This window comes from Phyllostomus hastatus, unplaced genomic scaffold (genome assembly GCF_019186645.2).
Source record: "Phyllostomus hastatus isolate PE091 unplaced genomic scaffold, TTU_PhHast_1.1 phas_contig_64, whole genome shotgun sequence".
In the NCBI taxonomy this organism is placed as follows: domain Eukaryota; kingdom Metazoa; phylum Chordata; class Mammalia; order Chiroptera; family Phyllostomidae; genus Phyllostomus; species Phyllostomus hastatus.
In genome coordinates, this window is record NW_025333928.1 from 4,726,195 (window position 1) to 4,750,069 (window position 23,875).

General features: G+C 48.8%; 2 protein-coding genes across 10 annotated transcripts in view; one reads left to right on the forward strand and one right to left on the reverse strand.

Annotated features, from left to right (window-relative positions):
* Positions 1–11,356, forward strand: PLK1 (polo like kinase 1). The gene is made up of 10 exons (XM_045848806.1): positions 1–920; positions 1,682–1,850; positions 3,093–3,237; positions 4,060–4,153; positions 5,457–5,676; positions 8,719–8,874; positions 9,937–10,014; positions 10,200–10,354; positions 10,456–10,638; positions 10,865–11,356. The coding sequence occupies exons 1-10, from the start codon at positions 513–515 to the stop codon at positions 11,069–11,071; spliced, it is 1,815 nt and encodes a 604-aa protein (XP_045704762.1). The 5' UTR covers positions 1–512; the 3' UTR covers positions 11,072–11,356.
* ERN2 (endoplasmic reticulum to nucleus signaling 2) overlaps positions 11,313–23,875 on the reverse strand; it is a 16,921-nt gene continuing 4,358 nt past the window's right edge. For 5 of the 9 annotated variants that reach the window (XM_045848803.1, XM_045848799.1, XM_045848797.1 and 2 more), the window contains 18 exons: positions 22,134–22,206; positions 21,880–21,987; positions 21,463–21,564; positions 20,282–20,546; positions 19,023–19,101; positions 18,791–18,938; positions 18,553–18,674; positions 17,707–17,862; positions 17,285–17,441; positions 14,936–15,020; positions 14,571–14,760; positions 14,386–14,485; positions 14,109–14,308; positions 12,735–12,882; positions 12,528–12,655; positions 11,932–12,055; positions 11,781–11,848; positions 11,313–11,697 (listed from right to left, as the gene is read on the reverse strand). In XM_045848803.1, coding sequence (XP_045704759.1) covers positions 11,467–11,697; positions 11,781–11,848; positions 11,932–12,055; positions 12,528–12,655; positions 12,735–12,882; positions 14,109–14,308; positions 14,386–14,485; positions 14,571–14,760; positions 14,936–15,020; positions 17,285–17,441; positions 17,707–17,862; positions 18,553–18,674; positions 18,791–18,938; positions 19,023–19,101; positions 20,282–20,546; positions 21,463–21,564; positions 21,880–21,987; positions 22,134–22,206 — 2,484 coding nt within the window. In that variant the 3' untranslated portion in view covers positions 11,313–11,466. Of the gene's footprint in view, positions 11,698–11,780; positions 11,849–11,931; positions 12,056–12,527; positions 12,656–12,734; positions 12,883–14,108; positions 14,309–14,385; positions 14,486–14,570; positions 14,761–14,935; positions 15,021–17,284; positions 17,442–17,706; positions 17,863–18,552; positions 18,675–18,790; positions 18,939–19,022; positions 19,102–20,281; positions 20,563–21,462; positions 21,565–21,879; positions 21,988–22,133; positions 22,207–23,875 lie in introns of all 9 variants that reach the window. The other 4 variants (XM_045848800.1, XM_045848798.1, XM_045848804.1 and 1 more) reach the window with 4 other exon arrangements.

Here is a 23,875-nt window from a genome sequence, read left to right on the forward strand (position 1 = left end):
AGGTTTTAGTGTATTGGGGGTATCTCAGAAGAGAGCTAATAACATTGGAGGCGTGTTCTAAGGTTCTCCCAAGCTGTCTCTTGGCGCTGCCGGCTCTCTATTCTGAGTTTATATTTTAGAAGGCGGGGTGGAGGTGGAGGAAGGTGTTAAGGAAAGCTTAGTGGAAGGAGGTACTTCCCGGGCAGCTGAGAGGAGAAGAAACTCGGAACTCCAGCTTTGGCACTCCTCGTTTCCCAGGCATCCCACGTGTCTGCTGTTCATGAGTTCCTGTCAATCAAATCCCCCCACCCCTTCCCCAGCCTTCCTGCTACGGAAAGTGTTAAGGCGGCTGCGGTGCCTAGCGCACCCAGAGTGCCGCGCGGCGGGCGGGTTTGGATTTTAAATCCCCGCGGCCAATCAGTGGCGCGTAGGCTTTTGTAACGTTCCCGGCGCCGCGTTTGAATTCGAGGAGGAGCTGAGCGGTGTCAAACCTCTACCTAGACTCTGGAGGGCCACTGAACAACTCCGGGAACATGAGCACGGCAGCAACAGTAGGGAAGCTGGCGCGGGCATCAGCCGACCCAGGGAAAGCCGGGGGGCCCGGCGCTGCCGCTCCGGGGCCCCCGGCGGCTGCCCCGCCGGGGAAGGAGATCCCGGAGGTCCTAGTAGACCCACGCAGTCGACGGCGCTATTTGCGGGGCCGCTTTCTGGGGAAGGGCGGCTTTGCCAAGTGCTTCGAGATCTCGGACGCGGACACTAAGGAGGTGTTCGCTGGCAAGATCGTGCCTAAGTCGTTGCTGCTTAAGCCGCACCAGAAGGAGAAGATGTCCATGGAGATATCCATTCACCGCAGCCTCTCCCACCAGCATGTCGTAGGCTTCCACGGCTTTTTCGAGGACAACGACTTCGTGTTCGTGGTATTGGAGCTCTGCCGCCGGAGAGTGAGTGTCGTCGGGGGCGGGGGCTGGGGGGCTGGAGCTGCCCAGGGGCGGGGGTTGGAGCCCCCGGACCCGGAGTTGCTGGTGAAGGGGAGCCCAGGGCTCGAAACTGCTAGAAAGGAGGTGCTAGGAACCTCGAGTTAGGGGTGTGAAAGTACTTGAACAGAGCTTGGAGCTGCGAGGGGAGGGGGTTTCGGTTAAGTGAAGCCCGAGTCCTCTTGCTGCTAGGGAAGTTGGCTCCTGGACGCTGGGTGTTGGACAGAGGGTGGGGGGGGGGGAGGTCGGAGGAGAACTCTGGTAATGGACGCTAGGGCTTCCGGAGTTGCTAAGGGTGGAGTCCTTGGGAAGCGGTGCCCTGGACCTGGGGCTTCCGGATTGGGGTTGGGTCAGGGAGAGGGTGGTTGGAGGCAGACTTAGGAGCTTCAGGAAAGGGATCTGGTGCTGCGAAAAAGCAAGGGAAGGGGATACTGGGGACTTTGAGCTTAGGGAGTGGGGCTGACAGAGGAGTTCCCGGTCAGGGGCCTTGGAAGGAGATGGTAGAAAACGGGAGTGCCAGGTTTATGGGAGAGCCCGGATCCTAATTGTCCTGGAGAAAAAATGGCGGGGGTGGAGGGTAGGGGCGGGCGGTGGGTATGAGGGGAGCGGGAGCGTCAGTTCTCGGCTCCTTTTACCTAAAGATACCGCTTTCACCCTTGGACTCGAATATCGAGCGCCGCTCGCTCCCTACTACTTTCTTCCTCTTTCCTCTTTTCCCCCCTACCCAGTCTCTCTTGGAGCTGCACAAACGGAGGAAAGCATTGACTGAGCCTGAGGCCCGCTACTATCTGCGGCAGATCGTCCTTGGCTGCCAGTACCTGCACCGAAACCGGGTCATTCACCGGGACCTCAAGCTAGGCAACCTCTTCTTGAACGAGGATCTGGAGGTGAAAATAGGTGAGGTGCTGGTTCTGCAGGGGTTCCTAATACAACAAAGAAGTGGGAATAAAGAGGAGACTGGGAGAGGGGAAATAGGAAGGAGATTGGGGAGGAAGGAAGAAGAGTAGGAAGGCTGGGCTGTTGATTACTTCTCTTAAGTTTCAGTGTATTGTGTACTCACTACCCAGAGCCTAGTCTCTTTCCATCATCATATATTTGACCCCCTTTACTCCTCATCCGCCTTCCATCCCCCTTCCCCTCTGGTAACCACCATTCTATGGTCTGTGTCTATGAACTTGTTTTGTTTATTGCTTTGTGTTTTGCATCCCAGATATGAGTGAAATCAAATGGTTCTTGTCCTCTTCATCTGATGTATTCTACTTAGTATGATACTTTCAAGATCCATCTATGTTGTCGTCAATGGCAGTATTTCATCCTTTTTATGGCCCAGTAGTATTCCATTTTATATGTGTGCCACATCTTTATTCAGTTATTCGTTGAAGGACATTTAGGTTGTTCCCATGTCTTAGCTACTGTGAGTAATATTGCAATGAATATAGGGGTACATGTCTTTAAAAATAAGTATTTTCAAGTTTTGGGGGTAGATACCCAGAAGAGTGATTGCTGGGCCATATGGTACCTCTATTAATTTTTTGAAGAAACTCCATATTGTTTTCTATAGTGGCTGCACCAGTCTGCATTCCCATCGGCAGTGGATAAGGGTTCCCTTTTGTCCACATTCTCTCCAACACTTGTTATTTCTTACAAAATATTTTTAAAACTAATTTAAATGAGTTTCCTTTTTTTATATTTGAAACTCCTTTTAAACTATTGGAGACTCCAGTGGTACAGGGACAGCATTCCCTCAGGGCAGCTCCTTGCTAGGGTGAAAGGCAGCTGTTCCATATTGAATCCCTGTGGTTTGCCACAGCCCCAGCTCCTCCCTGTTACCTCACAAACTTGCCTGTAGCAGTCTTGAAGTTGACTTGCTTGATCCCTGAGTTTCTCTACCCCTGTCAATTCTCTTTTAGAAGCCTAGTCCCCCTGTCTAAGGGGAGGGGCTAGGAGGATCATCAGGAGGCCCCCTCCTTGGGCCAGCAGGGTAGGAGGATTCCTAGGTAGGCCTTGCTGCATACAAGGACTAGAGCTTGAGGGATCAGATGACCCTAGTTTTCAGTAGTCAAACCTGAATCAAGTTGTCTGCATTGACAGATGGCAGAGGCTAGCATCTGAGTATCCATCTTCCTTCCTCTCGCCCAGGGGATTTTGGACTGGCAACCAAAGTCGAATATGATGGGGAACGGAAGAAGACCCTGTGTGGAACTCCTAATTACATAGCTCCTGAGGTGCTGAGCAAGAAAGGGCACAGTTTTGAGGTGGATGTGTGGTCCATTGGGTGTATCATGTAAGTTGGAAGATCCACCTGGCCTCTGCAGGGGCTCTTTTGGACATCTTACCTGTTAACTGGCTGCCTATGAAAAGGCTGCTCAAGAGCCTAAAAACAGCCTAATTTCCTATATTTTCTTATCACTGGTGTATCCTATAGGATTCCTGCAGCCTGGGCCTCATATTACTCAAAGTGTGGTCTACAGGTCAGCAACATCATCATCACCGAGGAACCTGTTAGAATTACAGAACCCTTAGGATTCAGACTGCCGAATCAGAATCTGGATTTTAACCAGATCTCTGGCTGATTCTCGTGCACAAAAGTTTTAGAACCACTGATCTAGAAAGTGGCATTGGGTGGGAGGACTTAGGCTAGGAGTTAGAGCTGGCAGGAGGAGGTGCCTGCCATTTGTCCTGGTCAAGGCCATCAGAGCTGGGTGGTGGGCAGAGGGCTTGAGTTGTGGCAATGGCCTTCATACTTCTTTTCAATAGAGCTATTTCAAATGAAAACTTCAGGCTTTAAGTACAGAACTAGTAAATGCAGAGCTGCCTCTGCAGGAGCAGGTTAGCCCCCACTTTGACTTGTTCTATATTGGATGGTGGCCTCTGGGGTCCTAGAAAATTGCCCATAAGAATCCTGTTCTCATCACCTGTAATCTGTTGAGGAAGCTCTCTACCAGTGTCCTGGTTCCTGGGGCTGCTCAGTGGGCTTGGGAAGTGTCCTCAGGGACAGAGTGAGTATCCAGAGGATGCCTGGCTTTTGTTCTGGCCCTGAGATGATTCCTCCTGCATCTGTGTTTTGGCTGATAGCCTTGAGCCAAATCCCACCTTGTGCTTACAGGTATACCTTGTTAGTGGGCAAACCACCTTTTGAGACATCTTGCCTAAAAGAGACCTATCTCCGGATCAAGAAGAATGAGTACAATATTCCCAAGGTGACTAAAAACACTTAAATTTAAATTTAATACATTTTGTTCACCTCCCCTACAAAGCTATTTACTGAGCTTAGCTAGAACCTGGGGACACAGAGATAGGTCAACCCCACACCTTGGGTAGCCTCAGAACCTTAGAGAGTTCATGTCTGAAACTACATATAGAACTAGACATATGTGCACAAAAGCATTTTCTTTTCCAGGGTGAGAGTTCTTAGATTTCAAAGGTTGGGTAGATTACCCAGAAGATGTGTAAAAAAACAGCAAAAAAATGGGAAGGAAGTAGGCAGAAGTAGAAGTGCTGCTTAAGCTTTGGCAGTGGACTGTCTTGATGTAGCTGGGCAGGTGCCCTGGATCTTCTGAGCTGTGATTCCCCGTCTGTGAAATGGAGGGCAGCACTCACACAGTGCCTTGCACACAGGAAGCGCTCGCTCACAGTCATGGATCACTGTGAGTCCAAAGTGGCGTGCATTTTCTCACGACTAGCATAAGTGCATTGAAAGCAAGCCTCGCACATGGCCTCTTTCACGTTTTTGCCTTGTGTGCAGCCAAAGAGCCCTGATCCCATAGTGATCGTCGTTAACTGTCAGACGGACCCAGTGTGGAGTGGTTCAGAGTGTGGGTCCTTGAGTGCAGCTAGGCTGTCATCAGTGTGGGTGCTGGCTGTACCACTTAGTAGGTATGTATTAGGCACTTAACCTCTCTGTGCCTCAGTTTCCTCATTTGCAAGAGAAGGGTAGTAATAGAGATCCCCACCCCTTAGATATTTTTTGTGAGGACTAAATTAGTGAATATATATGACATGCTTAGGATACTTTCCTGGCACATACTGAGTGCAGAGTTAGTGCTAGGCTGTTACTATGCATTTGACTTGTGCTAGGTCTGTATCTCGTGGAGACTTCTCACCAGGCTTGGTGGCCCGTCCCCATTTTATAGATGAAGATATTGGTCACAGCGGTATTAACAGCAGAATTGGGACTTAAACCAGGTCTGTGACCCCAAAGCCTGTGTTCTTAAGTGCTATTCTAGTGGAGAGCAACTTGAATTGTGCAGTAGCAAACTGGGACAAAATAACCTCGAATTGAGCTTGACTTTGAAGAGGAAGGAGAAATAACCATTCTCACAACGGAGTTTGACACTTGTCAACTCAGCAAAGCTGATAGTAGGGAACTTGGCATTGTTTGCAGTGACTGGGGTCTGTTTGACACCAGGGGGCTGCACGTGGGGTGGGCCTGCAGCTCCTTGTACAGCACTGCACTTGAGGTGCTGTCACATTCTGCTTATGACTCTTCTCTCACTGCTCCAGCACATCAATCCCGTGGCTGCCTCCCTCATCCAGAAGATGCTTCAGACCGACCCCACTGCCCGCCCCACCATCCATGAGCTACTCAATGACGAGTTTTTTACCTCTGGCTATATCCCCGCCCGTCTCCCCATCACCTGCCTCACCATTCCACCCAGGTTTTCCATTGCTCCCAGCAGCCTGGACCCCAGCAACCGGAAGCCTCTCTCTGTCCTCAATAAAGGTAAAGCAAGGTTTGGGTAGACAACAGACCCTCCACACACACACACACAAAGAGCCTAGGCTTTAAGATGTGTGGGTAGATGGCCCCTGAGCTCAGGTATATAGTAGGACAGGCCATGGTCCTGAGTCTCTTGCCCCACCCTCCCATGGCAAAATGTCAGGAAAGACAGACCCTAACAAGGCTGAATCAGACCTGTCAGGCCCAGAAGGAGGAGAGTGAACTGAATGCCCTATCTGAAAAATTCATATTTGAAAACATTCTTAACATCACTCTTGTGTGGTTCGTTGAGAAAATACAAAAATTTTCAAATATTCAGAGAATTTAGGACAGTGTATTCTCACATACCCATCAGATTCAAGTTATTAAGATTCTGTCACATGCACTTCATCCTCTTTTTTTGTTCCTTTGACATTTTTTAAGTTAATCCCAGATACCTTACCATTTTACCTCTATAAATTGCAGTGTGCCTCTTTAAAAGGATGGGCATCTTATAAAACCACTTGTCACTTATTAGGTTATTGTCATTTCTAGGTCTCTTCAGAGGACAGACTTAGGAAATACATAACATGGGGGGTTGGATCTTGACTTTATGGTAATATTTCCAATTCATGTCTTGTCAACATTTTATTTAACTTGTTATATATATTTCAAACTTAGGAATAGGTGTGAGAGTAGATGAAACCTCCATATATATCCACTTCATTCAGCTCCACATTCACATTTTTTTTAAAGATTTTATTTATCAGTGTGTTGAGTACCGGCTGCGAACCAGGCATCACAGGTTCCATTCCCAGTCAGGGCACATGCCTGGGTTGCAGGCCATGGCCCCCAGCAACCGCACATTGATGTTTCTCTCTCTCTCTCTTTCTCCCTCCCTTCCCTCTCTAAAAATAAATGAATAAACTCTTTTAAAAAAGAAAACAGGGAGAAAAAGAGGGAGAGAAACATGATGAGTGAGAGAAACAGTGATTGGTTGCCATGCCCCCAGCTGGGGACCTGGCCTGCAACCCAGGCTTGTGCCCTGATTGGGAATTGAACTGGCAGCCTTTCAGTCTAGAGGCCAGTGCTCAATCCACTGAGCCACACCAGCCAGGGCCACAATTCACATTTGCTTCATCATTTCCCTTTCTCCCTTCCTTTCTTCTGAATTATTTGTGAGTAAGTTGTATGTATCCTGTCCTTTACAACTTAATATTTCAACATCTATTTCCCCAAAACAAAGATTCTTTTACAGAACCCCAGCACATGGCACAGTTATCAAGTTCAGGAAATTTAATGTTGATATAATTTTGTGTTTATAACAATCTTTTTTTCCACTGTGAAGTAACTACATTTTTTGGGGGGTAATTATTAAGTGTGTGATTCAAATATAAAGTTATAGGATTTTTACTTTGATTTTATATTTGTATTTTTTCTTAAGCTGAAAATCTTGTTTCTTTATATTAATATACATACATTTTTCAACATGATGTTTTATTTTCTTGCAGTTCTATCCATCCTTGAAAAAGATTTTACTAAACATATGTAGCGTGAAAAAAAAATCACTTGAAATACTTTTTTCTCTGTGGACATAGCATCAATTCAGTATATATCAATTTAATATATAAGTTCATTTACTTTTATTATTTAAGGATTCCCTTTTTTTCTTTTGGTGTTAACTATTGACATTTCTTTTATGTTGGTGTTTGATTGGCTTAGCAGTCATTATTTTTTCCTTTGTAATTAAAACATGCCTTGTCCAGAGTTATTTTGAGACTGCGTGTTTCTCCTCAGACTTTGCCCACTGATTTTAGCAGTCATGGTGGATCTTGCCAGTGGTGATTTTAACCATGGTATTCTGACAGTGATGTTTCTCTCTCCTTGCTCCTTCTATATTTAGTCATTGGTATTCTGTAAGGAAGAACTGTCACTTCTCTCCCATGTACTTATTTGATTATGTCAGTCTGAACTCGGATATTTGTGCTTTGGGCTATCATGTAACAGCATTATTTTAATGATTGCTTTTTTTCTTCTTTTGCCTTTACTTTTTGGACAGAAAACATATTTTAAAAACTTATTACACTAGAAATCTTTAAACTTACCCAAAAGTACAGGCCTAGGCTGGTGCAGCTCAGTGGATTGAACGCCAGCCTGTGAACCAAAGGAATGCTGGTTTGATTCCCAGTCAGGGCATGTGCCTGGGTTGTGGGCCAGGTTCCCTACTGGGGTGCTTGAGATGCAACCACACATTGATGTTTCTCTCCCTCTCTCTCTTTCTTCCTCCCTTCCCCTCTCTCTACAAATAAGTAAATAAAATCTTTAAAAAAAAAGGTACAGAGAACTGTATGATGAACCTTCATGTATTTATCATCCATTTTCAATAGTTATTTGCCTATATTTTTATTTATTCCACTTCATCTCTTTTTTGGCTAGAGTTTTAAAAGCAAATCCTAAATGTTATTTTACATTTAAGTCTTTATCACAGCATAGTTTTTTAAAATTGAAAACTCTGATCTTTAAATATCTTAAAGAAGAATTTGCTGTTACACAAGGAGAATGAGCACATGTTAGTGGGGAAAGAATCAAACATTAAGTATAAAGACAAAATCATGCTTCTACCACTCAAATATAACCCATGTTAAAGTTTTAGCGTGGGTTTTTTCAGACTTTTTGGGTCATGTATAAGTATGTAAAGCAAATTTTAGGGTGAGAGACCGCTTATATTTTCATTAATGCCTGCTTAATTCATCCTGCTGGTCTGCAATTTACTGGCTCTCCTGTTTTCCTGGGTGTTGAAGGTACTTTTAATTCTGAGTTTCCAGAATTGTGTGTGTGTGGCTGAAGAGCCATGCTAAAGGTATTGGCCTGGTCTTGGAGGTGCCAGTGGATACTATGTGCCTGTTCTTAGAGTATGAGCTCTAATAACCTGTCACTGACTCAGTCTACCTAAAGCAATAGCAGTTTTCTCTGGGGAAAGGACCAGCTGTGGCAAGGCATCCCGTGCCCCTCCCAACCTGCCTGTTTTTCACCCAGCTAATGACTATGTCTTATCTTCTCTCCTAGGCACAGAGAACTCCATGCCTGAGCAGCCCCGAGAAAAAGAGGAACCAGCAGTCCGAGAGACCAGTGAGGCAGTGGACTGCCACCTTGGTGACTTGCTGCAGCAACTGCACAGCGTCAATGCCTCTAAACCCTCAGATCGGGGGCTGGTGAGGCAAGGTGGGTACTGCAGTAGCCTGGGGTGGGAGGTTGCCTGAGGCATCTCTAGAGGGCAGGGAGTCTCAGCCAGCAGAGTGCAGTGGCTTGTCTAGGCTTCTGTCCCCATAATATGTTTAGTTCCCCCATTTCTGTAGATTAAAATCCCAATGAGTTAGCCCAAGGCCCTCCATGGTCTGGCTCCTTCCGATTTCTGACTCATCTGTTCTGTCTCAACTGCCTCATCTCCCAGCACCTCACTGTACTACCTTGATCCACATTTACACATGTTTCTTCTATTCAAAGAATTCCTGACTAGCCTTCTAGACAGTTGAAAAAATAGACCCAGACATGCTCAGCCTCAGGGCTTTGCTTGCCCAGTCTCTTCTGGAATGTTCTTTCTGCAGATATCTGCATGGCTCACACTCTCGTGCTTTCCAAATGTCCGCTCTGATGTCCCCCCTCATGAGCGTTTCCTGTCCCCACTCCTAGCACTTGCCATCCCATACCTGCTTTATATTATCTGTAACACCTCTCACCTGACATATTCCAAAGTTTCCATGTTGGTTTTCTGTGTTTAAAAGAAGGGATTATTGCTGTTACTGAGCCTAACATTTTGATGTATGTGGAATTGCCTATCTTCTTACAATTTTTTAATCACTCAGAACTGGAAAGCTGGATAATCTGTCAGCCATTGACTCTCCCCAGGATGGAAGCAACTTACTTTGTTCTGTTTATTTTGATTAGCCTCTGTCCCTGTGACTAGAATGCAAACTTCATGAAGGCTGAGTTTTGGTCATTGCTCACTGTACCTGTGACAGTGCCCAGCACACAGTAGGCCTTTGATTAAATGGATCAGTTGAGTGAATGAGTGGAACTTGGTGCTCTGCATTATAACTTGCTGCTTACATGTGTGTCCTTCTACTTGTCTGAGCTTGTTGGCAGCAGAGGCCTTGCTTTGCTCCGTGTGGCCCCAGACCTCTTGCTTGACTGAGCCCAGGTGGGATGTCCAGCGAGCCTTCTGGTATGGGCCACCTGAGATGAAGAGACTGGTTCTGACCAGTCCTCTGTCTGTTTCCATCCCAGAAGAGGCTGAGGATCCTGCCTGCATCCCCATCTTCTGGGTCAGCAAGTGGGTGGACTATTCGGACAAGTATGGCCTTGGTAGGTTTCCTCCACGCTGGGTGGGTGGCCCAGGGACAGCCTGTGATTCCTTGCTTTATTACAGGCTTTTGCCTTCTTTGGCTGTAAAGTCCTCTCTCAGCCCTCCCATCTCCATCCTAGTGCCAGCTCCCAGTGTTCCCTTGCTCCCTGCTCCCCTTTCTGAGGTCTTCCCCCACTACTGCCAGGATATCAACTGTGTGACAACAGCGTAGGGGTGCTCTTCAATGACTCAACACGCCTTATCCTCTACAACGATGGTGACAGCCTGCAGTACATAGAGCGTGACGGCACCGAGTCCTACCTCACTGTGAATTCCCATCCCCACTCCTTGATAAAGAAGGCGAGTGCTGGCTGGCCCGCACGGCCTGGTGCTGCTGGGAGTGGGTGATGTGCCAGGTGTTGGGCTCTAACTCTGGACTCCCTCCCTGACTCTCCAACTAGATCACCCTCCTTAAGTATTTCCGAAACTACATGAGCGAACACTTGCTGAAGGCGGGGGCCAATATCACACCACGGGAGGGTGATGAGCTGGCCCGGCTGCCCTATCTGCGTACCTGGTTTCGTACCCGCAGTGCCATCATCCTGCACCTTAGTAATGGCTCTGTGCAGATCAACTTCTTCCAGGTGAGCCGGGGCAGAGAGAGAGAGATGATGGGGATCTGCACCCATCTTGAGCTCACAGAGTTGGATGGGAGTGGGAGGTATGGGACCTGTTCTTGGTAGCAGGAACAGAGTGGAGTGAGGTCCCTCAACCAGCTGGGCTGTCTTCCTTATACTTCCTTACACTGGCACCTACATCTTTAATCCACCGATCATCCTCTGTCTGCCCATCCCCTTCCTTCCCTCATAGGACCACACCAAACTCATCCTGTGTCCACTGATGGCTGCTGTGACTTACATTAATGAGAAGCGGGACTTTCGCACATACCGCCTGAGCCTCCTGGAGGAATATGGCTGTTCCAAGGAGCTGGCCAGCCGGCTCCGATATGCCCGCACCATGGTGGACAAGCTGCTGAGCTCACGCTCAGCCACCAATCGCCTCAAGGCCTCCTCGTAGGCCTGTCCCCTCTGGACTGGTGACCCTTCCCCCCCCCCAGCACCTTGGCCTCTTGTGGTTAGCTCCCACAGTGCTGGTTTCTATAGTGTGTCCCCAACCCTGGTAGCTGTGGAGAGAGCCATAGCAGGTGGGGGCTGCTGTGTAAGTTATTTTTGTACATGTTCGAGTGTGGGTTCTGTGGCCCCTTCCCTTCCTTCTCAACCCTGCCGTATGTACAGAATATTGCTGTTGGATTCAGGACTGTCCTTTCCTTGCCTTTATATACATTAAACACATGAGAATTTTTTTTTCTTGTATTCCAAGGGGTGCCTGGCACCTGGGCTCTCAGCATATCTCCAGTATCTGTCCCCAGGCTGCCAAGTCTCTGCAGGTATTTTCTGATGCTGAGGCCAGTCTCAGCCCCAGGCCCAGCTCCTAGGCTGGCTGGCCTCAGCTTCCAATTGCCTAGCCCCTGAGGCCAGTGGATAGTAGGGCAAGAAGAGGCTCTCGGATGCGCAGCTCCTCATGGCATGGTGTGTGTGGAGAAGCAGCTGTGGGAAGCGGTCTGTGAAGTACTGGACAAAGTTGTCAGGGACATCGCCTAGGGCCTGCCGGACCTCACTTGGGAGCTCCCTGTAGTGGTGCTTCTGGAGAGATTAGAGTACAGCCCTGGCTCAGTTGTGACCAGTTCTTGCCAAGAGCCAGGACCCACCCGAGCCCTAGAACGCACCTTGTTCCTCATAGCTCGAAGCAGGTCTCTCACTGAAGTCCCCTTATACGATCGGAACCTTCTCAGATCTGTGGGCAGGGAAATCATTGGCAAAGCGGTCCCCACTGGACTTCCCTTGGCCTTCCTGTCCCTCCCAGCATCTGGCCTCTACCTGACTGCAGTGGCACCGAGATGTGCTTGTGCCAGTTGCCCCGGACCACGATGGAGCCTCCTGCCTCCAGTGCCATCACCAGGGGCCCCTGTTCAGACTCCTTCTCCAGCCAGTCACTGACGTCCTAGGACCCCCAGAGAGCTCCTGAGCCTGTGACCAGTTCCAGAGGTCACAAGGCCAGGAGTCCTTTCTCCCTCCCATGTTGTCCCACCAGGTCTTCCCTGACCCATGAGGTAGATACTGTAGTCCTCCATTTTACAGATGAGCAAGCAGGCTCAGAGGCAGTCCCTTGCCCAAGGTCATACAAGTTAGAATGGGCTTTCTGGGCACAGGTATAGCACAAGTGACAACTAGGGGTGAAAGCAATGGTGTGCTCTCACCCAAGGGGCAGCTGGGCCTGGGGAGGTGCTGATGAGTGGACTAGAGGGCTGAAATGGCAACATTTAGGAGTTTGGGGTCCATTTTGGTTTAGATAAGGATCCAGACTACCTGGTGCAGGTAGACAATTCCCTTTCCCCCAACCAATCTGGCTTCCCCTTGTTACTCAGGATCTAAACTTGGGACTTACTGAGCCCATTCCCAAGATTTCCCCTAACCTGGAAGAACTGGAGCTGCTTGGCTCTGTTCCAGAAGAAGGGGTGGGCCAACACCTGGTGAGCAGAGGGGCGCGCCTGCGGCTGTGGGCTCAACATGGCCTCAACCAGGCTCCGGGCAACCACCTTGTCTGTAGGAGAAAGGGGATGGCTTTAGACTGCCCAGACTCATGGCCTGCTTCCTCCCTTTGCTGGGCCAGGTCCCCTCACCATGGGCCTCTTCCTCCAGGTGAGCCAGACAGGCAGCCCCTGCAAGGATGTTTGCTTGGCGATAAAGACTCTCTCCAAAGGGGTGGCTGCCGCCAGAAAGCACATAATAGAACACGCAGCCTGCAGAGAAGATGTCCACTGCACTGGTCTGGGGCCAGAGAAAAGAGCGTAAAGAGGAAGTCTGCTTCCAGGAAGCCTGCCTGGCTGAATTCTCCAGAGGGAGTTTGGTTCAGGGTAGAACTCAGAGGTGCTTCCTGAGAGGTATCCCCTTGGCCCTAAATCCCCTCCCCCTGCACCACTGAACAGGGTCCATGGTTTTCATCCAAAATCTTTGTGCCTACTGAGCTTCTCGTTCAGGTTTCCAAGAGTCATTCCTCCAGATCTAGCAGGTAACATCACTGAGCGAAGCTGGCCAGGCATGAGGCAACGAGGCAAGTGGAGAGGACTCTGTCCACAGGCAGCAGGTGGTAGTGAGCTCTGGCTGGTTGCCTTCAAGGCACTCTCTTGGGGTGTTAGAGCTTTCATTTCCCAAGAGGATCCAGAAACGCAGATATTTAAGTGCAATTTCCCAAAAGTTAAAATATTGGCACTAATTAAAAATGAAAACCTGTATAGGCTCCTAACAGTGCTTGTGGTCCTTGGGCCTTCATGTTGCCACTTCTAGCTTTCTCTAAACTTTAGGGGTGGGGGTGGCTTTGCCTAGTGACTCCTTTTGTGCTATTGTCATCTATGCCCATGACTACAACTTCTACACACACATTGATGGCTCAATAATCTACTCCTGGGGCCTCAAACTCAAATGTCTCTGGGTTTAGACACTGCTCTGTGCTTCAACCATATTAGCTCATTGGATGGATGGTCCCCAGACCATCGACCCCAGTGGTTCTCCACCCTGGCTGTACCTGAAAACCCTGAGGCCTTACCCCAGCTAAGCAGGCTGTAATCGCTGAATGTGGGGCCTGGGCAGCTGATTTTTTTTTAGGTTCTCCAGTGCTTCTGCGGCACAGTGAAGAGTTAAAACCATTATAGCTTAGAGTTTCTTAAGCCTCAGCACTGCTGACACTTTGGGCCTGATCATATTTTGTTATGGATGGATAGTCACAGGATATTTAGCAGTGTTGTTGGTCTCTATCCACCAGATGCCAGAAACAACCGCCCCCCCCCCAACCACCAAGTGTGGTTACCAAAAATATCTCTAGACATTGTCCAGTGCCCCCTAGGTGGTAAAATAGTCCCTGGTTGAGAGCCACTGCTCTAAGTAAGAAAGGATTAATTATCCCACTTTATAGATGAAGAAACAAGTTCAAGCTCACATAGCAGTGATATGGACCCCGGGCATGAGAGGTGCTGGCCCAGGGCGATGGGACAACTCACAGGGCTGGATGGGGGCAGGAGGTGAAGGAGCTCAGGTGCTATCCAGCCCTCTGTGCCGGGGACACCTGAGTGCAGGCTGAAGCTACAGCGGCCAGCTGGCAGCTTCTTGCAGAGGCCGAAGTCGGAGAGAACCACCCTGCCTCGGCCCTGGCTGTCAAGCCCCGTGATGAGCACGTTGGCTGGCTTCAGGTCCCGGTGCACTGTGATGGTGGAAGGCAGCTGAGAGAGGTGGTGAGGAAGGCAGGGTGGCAGTGGGGAATGGGAGATGGGTGAGTACCTATGTGTAAGGAATGCAGGTGGGCCAGGCCAGACATGAGGTGCTGCAGTGCTGTCTCAGGCTCCAGGCCCCAGCGGTCCAGTTCTGGGCTCTCCACATACTGAGGAGCAGTGAGGGGCAAAAGTCACTTTGTAGCCAAGGACCTCCAGGCCTTCTATCCACTCCTCCCTGCACTCCAGCCTCACCTCCTTCAAGGAGGCAGGGCAGAGCTCCAAGGCGATGTAGTGGAACTGGGGTCCCTGCTCTGTACAGAAGTAGCGGAGCACGTTGGGGTGCCTGTCTGACTCTTGCAGCAGCTGGACCTCCCTCTGGACCAGGCCAAAGCATTCACGAAGGAGTCTCTTGACAGCCACTGCCCGCCCCTCAAACTGTCCCCTGGTAGGTGGGAGAATGGAGGTTCAGATAAGGCAGATAAACGAAAACTTAGGACTGGCGCCAGGCACCAGCCTGCACCCACCTGGGAGATCCTTGAGAGAACAGCTTTCCAAGGGACAGTACTGAAAGAGCTGTGAGGGCCACATCTCTAGCCTGGCTCCTGGATGTCACTCACCGGAAAACGAAAGTTCCGCCTGCCCCTCGGCCCAGCACATCCTTGGGGTTAAAGGAGATCTTCCCCACCACAGTGAGCTGCTCAGCTAGGGGGAGAGGAGGGTGTGGACTCAGGGAGCCACCACTGCCCAGTCCAGACCCACCCTGCCTTCACCTTGCTTCAGACTTCCCTCCTTCCATGCCTATCCTGGTGCCAGACTGCCCGGGTCCAATGCCTGGTGCTGCCACTTACTCTGCGTGTATACTTGGGCATGTACTTAACTGCTGTGACCTTGGTTTTCTCATCTGTAAAGCAGTTTAGACAAGGCACCTACTCTCCAGTTTGCTACAGTCCCAGTTACTCCCTATTCTCTCTTCTACATGGCAGCTTCGCTCCTTTATCCAGCTGGCCTACACATGGGCATGAGTTGCAACACTCCTTTCCATTTCCAGAATGTACACCCTGCTACCCTGCTTTCTCTCACCTCTGAACCATTGCTCATGGTGTTGGTGCCCCCTGGATATTCCTGCTGCAGTATTTCCAGCTTGCTTGGGTAATTACTTCTGATCCTTGGGACCAGAACTTAGCCATCGCTTCAAGGACATTTACTATTTCCCCATGTATGAGTTGTGTGCCCTCCTCTGTGTCCACACAGCTCCCCGTGTGACCTCACTATCACAGCATCTATCACGCCGCCTAACAACTGCCTGTCCTCTCTGGCCTTTGCCTAGAGGTCATGAAAACACCAGAATTAAGAGTTTATCAGCACTTTAAACAAAGGAAGTGAAAGAATAAGTTAAAAAAAAATAACAGAGGGCCTGGCTGGTGTGGCTCAGTGGATTGAGCGTCAGTCTGCAAACTGAAAGGTTGCTGGTCCAATTCCTGGCCTGGGTTGTGGGCCAGGTCCCCAGCTGGGGGCATGTGAGAGGCAATCAGTGTGTCTCAATCTCTCCCTGTCTTTCTCCCTCCCTTCTGCTCTCTCTGAAAATAAATAAATAAAATCTTTAAAAAATAATAACAGAGGAAATCCAGTATTACATAGAGACTGGTACCACAGATTCATGACAGAGGCACCAGGCTCCATCTGGGTGTTTTGTTTTCTGGGGTTGTCCTGAAGTACCAATATCACTTTGATTATTTTATGGTGAGTAAAAAAAAAAAATAGGTATTGTATATAACAAGGTGTCCTAGCTGAACCAGGGCTGGTTTTCAACATCATCTTTTCTCCTCCTCCAAGGATTATTATAGTAATACTGACTTATAAGGTAATTGAGGAGATATCTGTGGAAGGAATGAACATCCTGTCAGTGACTGGGGTCTCATGGGCTGTGGGGTGAGAGACAGTTGTGAGAGAAGAAAGATGGCAAGGAGGAACTACAGGGCCATTTGACGAGAATGACCTGGGTTGTATGGGAAAGACTCTGCTCGAGTCAGCAGGTCCAAGGAGATGAGTGTTTCACGGTGCAGTGAAACCTACCCAGAGCCAGTAAGGTGACAGGAACTGCAACACTCAGGGCTCAGTGGAGAGGACTCTGGTGGGAACTTTCCAGGAGAACAGACCCCTGAGGTAGGGGAGCTGTTCAACTTTCCTTAGAAGCAAGGTGAACATAAAGGTGAAAGTTGGGGAAAGCACCAGATCCCTGAGCTACATATGGGGTGAACTTCAACCTGAATTAAGGCTCTGAGGCATGAAGTTGTGGTTTCAGCAGTGACTGGGAGGTGACAGTAGCAGCTTATGCAAAGGACTGAGGGACAACCCAGCCCAGAGCCAAAGAAGCAGAATAAAAAGCTTGGATTAGTAGAAGAAGCAGATTAATGAAAGCATGAGGAAGGCCCTGAGGGGCATCCCACAGGAGTAAATTGAGAAAAAAAGAATATTTAAAAAATTAAAAGCCCTAAAGAGGGGAAGGTACCAAATGGTACCTAGGTAATTTACTATTATTATTCCCAAATATGATATTATTTTATCACATATACCATCACCTCAGTACGATTTAATAAATGATGGTGGTGGTGACCTCTTCCAGTGAGGTGATGTAATGAGGTGGGTGTTATTATTTCCATGTGATAGATGAGAATACCAAGGCTCAGAGGAGTTAGGCAATTCATGAAAGTTAACAGAGGTGTTAGATTTACACCCAGCTCTATCTGCATGCACAATCCTTGGAAATAATGACAATAATAAAAAAAGATGGCAGACATGTCTAGATTGCTTAACTATATAGCAGGCACTATTCAAAATACTCTCTTATTAACTCACTTAGGCTTAGCTACCCCACTAGTGGCTTCTAATAAACTGCCTTTAAAGCTAAACCAGCTCTTCTCTTTTTTCTGTCCCTGACAATGCCCTTTTCTGTTACTTAAGCTCACCTTCAGGGTCTTCAGGTGGCTGGGTTTTCTCAGAGGGGCTTTGTAGCCTCTTCTGGTCCTGTGGGGTGATCCCTGAGAGCTGGGACAGAGCATCCTGTGAGATGGCAGGAGGGCCTGCAGGTGCCATGGGAGCCTGTTGTTGCTTCTCTACCAGCTGCTGCCAATGAAACACAAGGGCCTACAGGAGCTCGGCCCTGGCCAGGTCCTGCCCTTTGGTGGGCTCGGCAGCTGTGCCTGAGACAGCCTGCACTGGACCATGAACACGCAAACCACAGTAACAGGGGCTTGGGGAGCTGCTGGGCAGAAGGCAGGGGGCAGAATCGGAGCTGGGTGAGACAGCTGCTGAGAGGTCTTGAAGAGGAGGGGCAGAGTTGTCCCTAGGATACCCTAAAACAGATCTGAGGTTGGGGTGGGGGGCTTACCTGCCTCATCAAGAAGAGAATCCACCCTCCTAAGAGGACCGCAGTGAGGCTGGCTACCAGCAGGTCTTGGGGTCCTAGTCCTGGATCCAAGTGTGAAGTTTTCTCTTCAGGGTGCAGCTCCAGGTCCCAAGGTTCCTCCCGACTCACACTCAGGAGCTGGGGACAAAGGGGCTTTCATTCTTTGCAACCCCTCTTACTGGGAATCCCCAATCCTTCATCAACCAGTACAGGGTTGGGTTTAGCATAAGGGGCAGTGAGTGGGTTGGTCCTTGTGGTGGGGACAGGGCTCTCTCCGTGGTGCTGAAGTATCATGGTGCTCCAGGAGACTGGGCTTCCAAACCCGGCTGATGACCAGCATCTCCTGGGGTGTCACTAAAAAATTACAAATACTTGGGGGAAATTACCAAACATGCAGATATCCACCTCCAGAGATTCTTAATTCAGTGGGGTGGGGGTGGATATCCAGGTGATTCTAATGAGCAGCCAGACTTGAGAATTATTGCTCTAAAGCATGTCTATTCCTTCTAACCTTGAACTACTAATGATTCTTGTCCAACCCTCTCCAAGGAGAAAAACTTTTGCAGTTTTTATGTTTTGATTTCTCACTTGATAAACTCTGTGTAACTCTGACACTAAAGAAGAGTAAAGAAAACCGTGACCCGTTTCACAATTTAGATGCCAATATCTTTTGACCTTTCTAACAACAAGTGCTTTTATTCTAGGAAACTATGTGAGGTCAATTGACCCACCCCAAATATTATTCCTAGAAGCCCAAGGAAAATGTCTAGTGGCTGCCCACCCACTGGCCTAGTCTCCCTCTAAGCTCTCTGACCTTTCAGCACTGACCTCCAATAAGAGGGCTGGGGACTGCATGCTCTTGGAGGGTTTGATTTTAGTAGTTCCACTCCTTGGGGTGGGATGGACCCTCAGCATGGTGGTGTGCAGGACTGGGGGCGGCTCATGGTATCCTAAGGGACAGTGAAAAAGTCAGTGTGCTGAAGGTAACCTCAGCCTTCCAGCTCAGAAGGCAGGATCACAGGTCCTTCATCTTCATCTATGCCAAATTTGAGCTAGGGAATCTCACCAATGAGCAACCACTGGATAGGGAGGGCCACGCTGCCTGAGGGGTATCTGACAGCTGTGCTAGGTGAGCCCTCTCGCTCTCCTGAGACTTGGAGTGTCACCTCATCTGTGGTGGGGCCATCCGTGGAGGCCAGGGTCAGTCCACGAGGCTGTAACAGAAGATGGCATCATGAGTGAGGGGGGGCGCTCCTGCTCCATCCCCTCTTTCTGCCCACTCAGAGACCCCCTCTCACCACTAGGGCCACCCCTGTGTGAACCAGTGCTTTGGAAACATAGAAGCCAGCTTCATCCTTCCCTACATACAGCGTCATCCTAGTGGGGGAAAGGAAAGGGGAGAAAGATGAGTAATGGTGGTGGGTGGTTTCAGTTGCTACTGTACTCATGTATTGTCCCCTTCCACATCACTTCTGGGCTTGGCCATATGACTTGCTTTGGACAATGAGACAATAGTAAGTATGATACAAGTAGAAGCTTGAGAAGTACTTGTGTAAGAGACTTGTCCTCTTGTATTGTTCTTTGAAACTAAGACCACCGTGGTGAGAAAACCAGGCTAGCCTGCTGGGGCATAAAAGACATTATCTGACACTTTCTAAGCTAAATAGTTCACCAACTATGAGACAGGTGAGTGAGACCATCCTAGATTATCCAGGCTCAGCCAAGCCACCAGCTGACTGCACATATTAACTAAGGCCTCCCTGACCAGAAAACCACCCAGCTGACCCACAGAATCTTGAAAGATAATAAGTGTTTGTTGTTTTGAGGTGCTCTCTCTCTCTTTCATTTCCTATTTATCCTTTAGGTTTTAACTTGAATGTCCCTTCCTCCAGGAAGCATTCCATGACTGTCTCTTGCTACCAGTCTCAATTTAGTTCCTCTTCCTATACATTCCTAGAACGGCAAACCTATCCTTCTCTTATCCTTCATAATATCACAATTGCCTCTTTACACACCTATCTCCTCTACTAGACACTGAGATTTCTGTAGGTAGGAATACTGGCTGTATTACTGTATTCCCAGAGCCTAACAAATAGCTGACACAGGGTAAGTGCTCAATTAATATTTGCAGAGCAAATTGAATGAGTGCCAAATCCCTGACTTTCCCAGTCTACCACTTGGCTCCCCAAGATGGGGACTTAAAGGTTTCTAGTGCTGTAAGATAGGGTGACAGTCTTCAACAATCAATAAGGCACAGCACCTACCAAGCAGAACAGGTGCCAGCTGTAGCACTGGAGTGGAGACCTGGAGACAACCTCCTAGGCCACATTTTACCCTGTCAGTTGCTGAACAGTGGAGCTACCTAGGAGATCCTGGAGCACACAAGGAGTGGTGCAGGACACTGGTTATTTATCAGCAAGTTTGGTTGATATTTTGAGATATTTGGACCTCTGGCTCAACTGTACTGGTATGTCAGGGTCAGACATCACATTGCCAATTGGGCATGGGCTACATGCTTCCAGAGGATCCTCCCCAGTCCCCAGGCATAGATACCTACAGCAGCTGGATATCCAAGACAGAGAAGTGGGTGGCTGTGTTCTGGGGACCTGAAGCAGGCAGTCGGATGTGGCCCCAACGGAGGACGAGGAAGTGCAGGGTGTCCCGAGCCAGTGTGAGATGGGGTAGCTGGCGCAGGCCGTCCTGGTGCCAGGTGTAGATGCCCATCACAGGTACACCCAGGTCCTGTGTCCACAACACCACCCCACTTCCTGGGTCCACAGTTAGCAGCAGGCCCATCCCACAGGATGCCAGGTGGCTCATGTCTGCCAAGAAAGATGGCTGGGGAGATGTGCTCAGGGAGCTCTGATGTGGGGTACCTCAGAGCATCTTGGGGTGGGGGAGCTGCTCTGAGGGCGGGCCATCAGGAGGGCTACTCAAGTGTGTGCAGTTCAGGTGAGATCATCTGGAGGGTTGCAGGACATGGAAAGGTCAGTCAAAGTTCTCTGGGGCACTTGGATCTGTCAGGGTCAACTGGAAGCTCTGAAGAATGTAGGGGTCAATCAGGGTCATCTGAAGGTGACTCACATGTTACTTGAGAGAGACCAGTTAGGGTGTGGAGCAGTCAGTCACTTAGGCTCTGACTGATGACTTAGGATGGGCAATCATGATGACCGGCAGGCATGTGGGTCACTTGGGTATCATTTAGTGTGTGAAAGAGTCAGTCAGGGGCCCTGGGGCTGTTACTTCTGATGTGTCCTGTGAAGTGACAGAGTCAATGTACCAGGGGTTGCGTAGAGGCCCCTGTGAGGTCACTCAGGAAGTCTGGTAGAATAGTCGTAATATCAAGAATGTGGTCAGGGTTATCTAGGGAAAGGTAACTTAGGGTTATCTGTCAGGGGTCATTTAACACTAGGGCTCAGTTAGGACGTGAGGGGACTGCTCAGGATGTGTGTAGATTGCTTGGAGTCACCCAGGGGGACCTGGTTGGGCTCACTTGGAGCGTGAAGGAGTGAGGATGTTAGGGCTGCTCAGGGTACAGGAGGGTCATGCTGGGTGTTGAGAGGGGTCATTTGAGGAGGGTCATTTAGAGTCATCCATCAAAGGTGTATCATTCATGTGGGACCCCCCAAGGAGGTCAGATAGGTCAGAATGTGGTGAGGCTTGGTCATGGATACCACATAGGGTTCCCTGAATTGAGGACGTTGCTCCAGGATGGGTCCAGAGAAAGATGGCACTCACATTTTCCAGTAGAGACGTCCATGGGGGGTGCCGAGTAGCAACGGTAAGTGGTATTCCAGTGAAGGTCAGGGGCCCGGGGGTCATGCATGGTGACTGTGTACTCTGAGGATGCCCAGAGGTAAGGTTACCACACAGGCCCATGTGATACTCCTCCCATCCCCTGACTCAGAGGGTGTTAGCCATCTCATGGAGGTGGGGTTCTGAGCACCCAGCCTGGGGTAGAGTCTGTGAGTATCACAAGGGCAGAAAACAGGTCTATCCTGGCTACTGCTCTATCCTCTGGCCTTTTTGTTCAGTGCTCAGTGAAATGTTTGTTGGCTGACAAATTGACAGACTGGCCCAATTCATCTTGGAGAACAATTGTTGGGTCTGGCCATAGCAAAAGAGGGGGCCGTCCAGAACCAGGGCCCAACTCACGCGTGCGGCCGATGTAGAGGCGGGGAGTAGAAAGGGCATCTGTGGTCAGTGTCATCTGTGTCTCCCCTGATTCAGGGTCCACCACAAACCAGGCATCCTGCTTTCGGCCTGTGGAGGTGGAACGTGTGTCAGGCCTCAAGACAGCCTGGGAGAAGGTGTGCAGCCTGTCCATTTTGTGCCAGGCTGGCCTTTCATGATTTTAGTCCCTGTCCCTGCTTCCTGGACCTGGACCCACAGGCTGGAGAGATGTTTACCTGTGTAGAAGACGCCGTCTGAGCTGCGGCATGGGGAGGCATGAACCAGCTCAGGGATGGTGAACGGCAGTTTCTGAGGAGACAGAAAAGTTCCAGAAAGGAGTAAGAGCAGAAAAACTCATACAACCTATTTATGAAGCACAATTATTGTTTCCATTTTCCAGAGAGGCTTAGAGAAGTTGGGGAACTGTTCGTTTTAAGGATCCCGAGAGACATGACAACCAAATGCTATGGTGAGTCTGATTCAAATTCTGGACTAGGAAACAATAAAGCGCACCACTGGAACACTGAACAAAATTAACATGGGCTGTGAATTATATAATGCTATTGCATCAATGTTAAGTTTCTTTATTTTATTCATTTATACCTAGGCTATGTAGGAAAAAGTCCTTGTTCTTTGAAATACATAGTGCCACTTTAGGAGTAAAGGGTATAATGCCTGTAACTCACTCTTGAATGCATGGTTCAGGAAAAGAAATTTTTAAAAATATTTTATTTATTTTTAGAGAGAGGAGAAGGGATGGAGAAAGAGAGGGAGAGAAACACTGATGTTCGAGAGATACATCGGACATGGGGTGCCTCTCGTGCGCCCTTAACTAGGGACCTGGACTTTAAGTCAGGCATGTGCCCTGACTGGGAATTGAACCAGTGACCTGTCAGTTTACAGGTGCAGGCCAGCTCTCAAGCTACTCAACAACACCAGCCAGGGCAGAAAAAGAAATTTTATACATACATATGTAATATTCTTGACATTCTATTTATCTGTTTATCATCCATCTAGAGAGAGCAAAAGCAGATGTGGTAAGATGTTAAAAACAATGAACTTGGGTAAAAGGAATAAATTTTTTTGTGCTATTCTTTCATTTTTCTTATATTTGAAATTATGTAAAAATGAAAAGTTATACATATAGAAAAATCCCCCAAACTCCACATACAAAGCTATTGCCAGACAGCACCCCAGGCACACACAACAGAGGATGCTGGATGTGTGAGGGAAAGAGAGCTGGGGTTTCCTGGGGGCACAGGACCAACAACAAAGGAGGTCATTACCACCTGTAATTGTTATGGTGTGGTTAGTGTTCCTGAAAGAAACTGAGGGGCACCTATTGTAGATGTTGGGGAACTGAAAAGCTGCTGGAGGAAGTTCATTCATTCCTTCATTCATCAACCATTTAATGCCATTTAATGCTTGGTTACTACTAAGTAACCAAGACCAATAAAGTTCCTTCTGCAGTTACATTCTGGTGTGTGTGGGAGAGAGAGAATAAACAAACAAAAAATTCACATACCATAAAAAAACAAACAAACCCAGAGAACTAGGCTAAAAAGTGATCTGAGATACCAGTTTTCATAGGGTGGTTGGCTTGGTAGGTGAGGGAGTGAGCCACAGGGACACTTGGAGGAACAGCGCTCTGGGCAGGGGGACAGCCAGTGCAGAGGCAGGGAGATCTTATCACTCTGCGTGGGTGAGGCTGGTGTGCCTCCAAGGGATCTGAGAGGGGAGGAGTGATCGGAAGTGAGGGTAGCTGGAGGCAACATCACAACTGGGAAGGAGTTTGGATTTTGTATTGGGACTGGAGGGATGAGTAAGAAAGAGCTGGGGAAGGGGCACACTTCTCACAAATATTGCAGCTCTCCTGGCTTCTGGTGGAGTCGCACTTCCTTCTCTGCTTCATGTAGGTATGTATGGCTTTGAGGCCTGCTTTAGCCAGCAGGAGGGGAGGAGAGAAGACACATGTCAC